Genomic DNA, 6,000 nt, shown 5'->3' with positions numbered 1-6,000 from the left:
AAAAACGAACATAGAGCCCATAAACGAAACAAGAGCTATTTTTCTCTTAGAAAACAAACGCAGAGTCCATAAACAGTTGAAGAGCCAAGTTCTCTTTAAATGTGAATGTCAGCATTACTTCCTTTTCTTCTGCACACTAGACTACCACGAACTAAAAGGTACTTTGCTCATGTATTCTAACAGTTTCGTTCGATATAATTTTCTTTATCTATATCTATTTTTATAAGTTTAGCGCAGGCTCTGTAGCCCCATGCAAAACATTCGCACATCGCGATTTCCGGCTTGAGTCAAATTACAAGCGTGGCTTTTCCTGGCGCAAGGCATCTGGGAAATGTAGTGCATTAAACAGTAAAATGGGCGAGTATTTCAACCTGAGTCGCACATACATAAAAAGTAACCATCATATCGACAGAAATGTAATATCTGTTACGATAGCATGTATAAATGTTGTTTTTAAATCTCCAAAAAAAATTTAAGACGCTTAAGGAAGCGAATATAAACTACATCTCCCACGCCGGCGCATAATGAAATCGAGGCAGTGTAAACAGTACTTCAGGAACATGAAAAGATCGGATGACAGTGAGAGGGAAAAGAGGAGAAAGGTATCGCTTGCAGTTTTCTCTCAGTTCGCCAAGCACAACATGCCGTTGCACAGTTTCTAAGGAATGTTTCTGTGTGTCCGGGCCGGTGTTGCATGCGCTGTGTCGTTGTGTGGAGAGCTTTGCAAGCCTACGCATCTTCCCATGCTGGCGTTTTCTATAGGTTTTCCTTTCTTTTATATGATATTCTTTTCTTCATGCACAAACGGCAGCGTGCAGAAACGATAGCCTGCGGTAAACTGCGACGTGTGATTGTTTTCTAGCAGCTGTCATGAACTACTTCTGTGGATGAATTCTGTTCGGCCACGTAAAAGTCCAGGCTACCCTTCACAATGTTGCTTTAGCCGAAATCGTGACAATGAATGAAATCATCAGATAAAACGGTAAAGCCCACATAGCCGCCTGAAAGACAGACGGACAGAACGCGTCCAGGAGACGATAAAGGTCCAGCCTCACTCTCCGGCGAAATTTAGTCTTAGATTTTGGAACAAGAGTCATTCTCTGTTTCAGTGCCTGAACGTCATCTATCGAGTATATATATATATATATATATATATATATATTTTGCCAAAACTGGCAGCTTTAAAGCATCATGAAGTGAAGGTGTAAACTACAGATTCCGTCAATATCCCGCCTTTTTTGGAGTTCCTTCATCTTCGATCCTTCATCACTACATTTTCTCCCACCATCTCTTTTGTCTTAGAGCAAGTCTGGCGCACCTGAAATCAAGTGTGAACAATCTTTTTGTTTGGGGTGTTCCTTTCCTCTTTTGGAAGGGCCTGTTAAAGAGGAATTCCACCAGATTAGATTTTTTTTCTGAATAATTCTGTCCGTGAGGTGTAAATAGGCTCATTCAGAGTTGTTTGATGTGAAGTGGTTCGTCATAGAAAAACACGTATAGACTCTGACTTCTTTACAGTGTTGGTGATGGGAACCAGGGGTCACAATGTCTATCCAAAACGTCCGAACCTACACAGGTCTTCTGATATGTAATGTTGATGATTGTAAAATAGTCATAAATCTGAAAAAACTACATTTTTATTAGGGACTGTTTGCCACACAGTGCCCTGCATGTACCCCTCCACCATGAATAGATTAAAATACAATTGAAGCCAAAATGTAACAGAATTATCAAAAGACAATGTGTAAGTCATCGGGCAGCCTATATCTAAATATTTCATGTAATAACTTTCTGTGAAGGGGTTTTCAGAGGAATTAAACTCTTCAGATGTCTGGTTCCTGTCACCACCACTGTGAACAGTTCTGACTTGGCAGGCTTTTCTAGATGATTGGGATCTAGGTGATTGACTTTCTAAAGTACATTCCCAAGTATTTAGATATGTTGTTAACATCAGAACATCTTAATGTCATTGATTCTGGATTACATTGCAGCCAAGATTCCCACCTTCAGCACTTCATGCCCGCTTTCACTATGTAATTTAAAAGGTGGTGTTGAAAAAAAGTCTTGTTCAGTTACTAGTATTACAGTACCAAAAGAACGATACCTGGGCCTACATAACATCTCAATTTCTCAAACTGCTTAAAAGAGCGTTCCACCTATTTTCAAAATTTCTATATAAAGAAATTGAGATTATAAACGAAGTCATTCAGAGAGGAGATAGATTACAGGCCTCTGACTACTAAGGGCCTCAGGGGGTCTCAGATACCTGGGACAATCTACTGCAAATTGTCCCAACTTTAGATTGTGAACATTAGATGAATGTGGAGCTGTTGTATATTCAAGTGACTCAAGTCAATGAAATAAATGAAAAAAATCTTAGGTGTGTTTTGAGGCCAGGTTTTTGGTGTTGCCTTTCACAGGGAATGTTCTGTTTGTGTAAGACTAGCTCTGTTTTGGCGGAGTGACTCAGTTTGGCTTGCGAGGAAAAACGAGCAAATTTCAAAGAAGTTTAAACTCTTACAAAAGAATCTTCAAATCATGCAATAAATTGATGAAGACATACAAACAGAAGCTCAAAATAGTTTTTAAACTCACTTTATTTTGGCATTATTGTTGGAGTTCAGTGGCCTTCAAATACCCTTGTGCCAGGGCCTCCCAAGAGCATGATCCATTCTTGACTCAGGGGTCTGATGTGAAATGATGCATTGTAGAGAAACTTACTGAATCTTTAATTATAGGGGTGGTTATAGAACCCAAGGGGTTGTGATGTCTACCACGCATATATAGCCATTTTATTTAGTGTAAAAAACTTAACTTAAACATGTCATCTGTTTTATTTGTAATGCTGATAATGGTAAAATAGAGGTAAAGCTGTAAATAAATTATATATGTTACGTTACAATGCCCTGCATGTACCGCTCTGCCATTGTTGAGGCATCAAGCAACATATTTGTAACCATGCCATGTTAGGGCTTTCTGTAAGGGGGCTTTTAGAGACATTAAACGCTTTAGACATCTGGTCCACCACTGTGAACAATTGTCACTTGGTAAGTTTCTCTAGAATGAAGCATTTCAGATCAGACCGCACTGAATGACTTTGACTTCAACAGGTTGTTTAGGCAGAAAAAAACAGTGGAATTTACCTTTATTTCCATTCTTTTCACTGATTGCAAGTTATGTGTAGGTAACAAATTAGCATGTACAAATGGTATTAAAGTCACGAGTCAGGTTTCAGTCATTGTGGTTTTGTTAGTGTTTAAATGAACTATTTGAGATCTGTAATAGTTGTATTGTATCTCATTCAGTAAAGACTTTCATTTTGGAAAAGCATTCCTTTCCTTGTTTTGGTGTTTTGAGTTTCCTTTGAAATTGAATTGGCCACAGAATTAATTCAGTACACTACATAAATATGCAGCATAAGCAGAAATAAGCTTTGGCATAAGTTGAGACATTTTTTGATAGCAAGAACTGTATCACTCAGAATTCATCCATTATTCATCCAGTGTTCACCAGAATCTAGCTATTTGATTTCTCCAAATTAGGATATATGAAGTGTATGTTGTTTTCTTATTGAAATATTAGGTGTTTATTTGCCTTTATTTAGCTTTATTTACTGGTTTATTTGATTTATTTACTTTTTGGTGTAGTTATTTTATGTAAAACCTCAAGTCAGTGTGGTAGGCCCTGCCTCACAACATGAAGCACTAACTCTACACACTTAAAAAGAATGGTTCTTCAGGGGTTCTTTAGTAAAGGCAGTTGTTCTACTTAGAACCATGTGTTCTATATAGAACCATTTCATGCTTAAATGGCTCTCTGCACTGTCAGAAATAAAGGTACTGTGCAGGTACATGTTTTGCTCATTAAGGTCCAATTGTGAACAGAAGAATAAAATAAAAAGCCTGCAGCCGAGACGGGGAGTGTGGAGTCAATAAAACTTAGAAAATATAATTTCAGTGGGTTATAGTCAGTTATGTTCCCTGACTAATGGTACTGAGATGTACTTCTGAGGGTTCCACCCCAGGGACAAGAGGGGTACTGCCCCAGTGACACTTTCATACCTTTTTTTCTAAGAACGTGCATAGTGAAGTGGTTCTTAAGATTGATGGAGATGGATATGTGTTACATATGGTTCTGCAATTGAATGGCACCAAAAAGGGTTCTGCTATTGTAATGATATCAAGCTTGTGACTATAGAAAGAACCTTATTGGTGTTATATACAGCCACATACAACACATTCTCCTTTAATCTGAAGTACCTTTTCACCATGCAAAGAACCGTTTAAGCATGAAATGGTTCCATGTAGAAGCCATGGTTCTAAACAGAACCATTGCCTTAAAGAACCATCTTTTTAACATTCTGTTGGTGGTGATGCCAGAATAGACATTCTCAGTCTTTAATGGATTGTAATTGAGGAGAACCATGGAGTTCTGCTGTAATTCATCTGCCACACTCTTTCTAACATTGGTGTTAGTTTGTTATCAGCAGAGAGCGTGATTGAATGATAACATTGCTAACAAATGCAAGGCCCCAGAGCAGAAAATGCTCTCTAAATGTTATTGTCAGGTTTGATAGATACAGCGTAATATGATTTGAAGCAATGCAAATAACTTCCACTGATTTCCACTGTTATGGGCAGATAAGGTAGCAAATTATATCACTTAGCTAATCTGTGGAAAGGCCACATTTACTGCATGGGCAAAAGCCATAGTAGGCATTAGAATAACATACCTTCTGTTTCATTATTCGAGTGATATTTTGGGGTGGTTATGGGCCGTTTAGGATTCTTATGACAAATCTAAACTGTTGTAGGCTCAGAAATCTGGATTACATTTGTGAAATTATTGATAGTTACAGTTAGTTTACTGTTTATTACTGTTGGCAGGCAGATGTGTTGGTTTTAGCAATGAACAGATCACTTGACCCCAAAAGACCACACCAAATATTTTAATGTGTGTTAAAATATTCAGTGTTACTATGTTTATTAGTAACTATGTTACTATGTTCATTATTAGTGATGCACCAAGTGACAAAACAGAAATGCAGGACAAAGTCAGCTGCAAACTGAAATAATTCATCTATTATTCTATTTTGCCTTTGTTTATGCTTTTAAATGAGTTCAGTAAACATAGATAACTACACATTAATGAAGAAAAATACTTTTATTAATAGTCACTATTTCCAATAGGATAAAATTGAGCTGACAATATATGAAAACAGCTTAAAGTTTACAAAATTAGTGCAGTGTGTACAGCATGTGTCTATAAAATCCATGGTTGGTCATCCAAGACAAGGAACTACATTATTTGTAATCATTTGCGATTTTTTTTAACCATTTCAGAAGCTAGCTACAAATGATGTATATGTGCTAACTGTGACTTTCTTCTGCTGTTTTTCTGTATATTTTTCATAAGGTATATCAAATCTGTGTTGGAGTCATTCTTGGGTGTTGTATAATCTCTTGATATTTGGCATGAGCAGACGATACAAATTACTTGTCTAATGTAAAATGTAATGTAGGAACCATGAAATCGTTTAATTTTAGTTAAAAATTTTGGATGGATGGCATTTTTGCTGTTGATTTGCTACCAATCAAGCTGTTTCAATGTGTCTGCACTCCCCATACAGTAAGGAAAAGAAAAGTTGATTAACAAAATTTCATTACCATCAAAATTATTTGTTAGGCAATAGATTTTGACACTTCCTAATAGGCCCACTTCACTTTTTTGTTTGTTTTTTCCAGCAAAAGATTAAAAACGGCACATTTGACCATTTCATGCTGAAAAATTTCAGTGGTTCAAAAATTCGGCGCATTCTTATTCATTATTAATAGAACCAGAGCTCATAAGTCAAGTCAGCTAGAGCAGCTATGCTTGAACTATTAAATCGTTAATCTTAAGCTTTTCAGTCTTTCATTCTGTAACTACTGTAAGCTAGCATGTAAGTTAAAGTGTAGGAGTGTAGAATGTAAAATAAAAGAGTGAAATGGTAAACTATCA

At 36.8% G+C, this 6,000-nt stretch overlaps 1 protein-coding gene across 1 annotated transcript in view; it reads left to right on the top strand.

The window, feature by feature from the left end:
• The first annotated feature begins 524 nt into the window (after positions 1-524).
• Positions 525-6,000, top strand: part of fto (FTO alpha-ketoglutarate dependent dioxygenase) — a 227,631-nt gene continuing 222,155 nt past the window's right edge. The window contains exon 1 of the mRNA XM_017693109.2: positions 525-602. Within this exon, the coding sequence (XP_017548598.1) occupies positions 525-602 (78 nt within the window). The remainder of the gene's footprint in view (positions 603-6,000) is intronic.

The sequence above is a fragment of the Pygocentrus nattereri genome, chromosome 25 (genome assembly GCF_015220715.1).
Source record: "Pygocentrus nattereri isolate fPygNat1 chromosome 25, fPygNat1.pri, whole genome shotgun sequence".
Lineage (NCBI taxonomy): Eukaryota > Metazoa > Chordata > Actinopteri > Characiformes > Serrasalmidae > Pygocentrus > Pygocentrus nattereri.
Note: the sequence above shows the minus strand (reverse complement) of the source record. Positions and strands in the feature narration are given on the sequence as shown.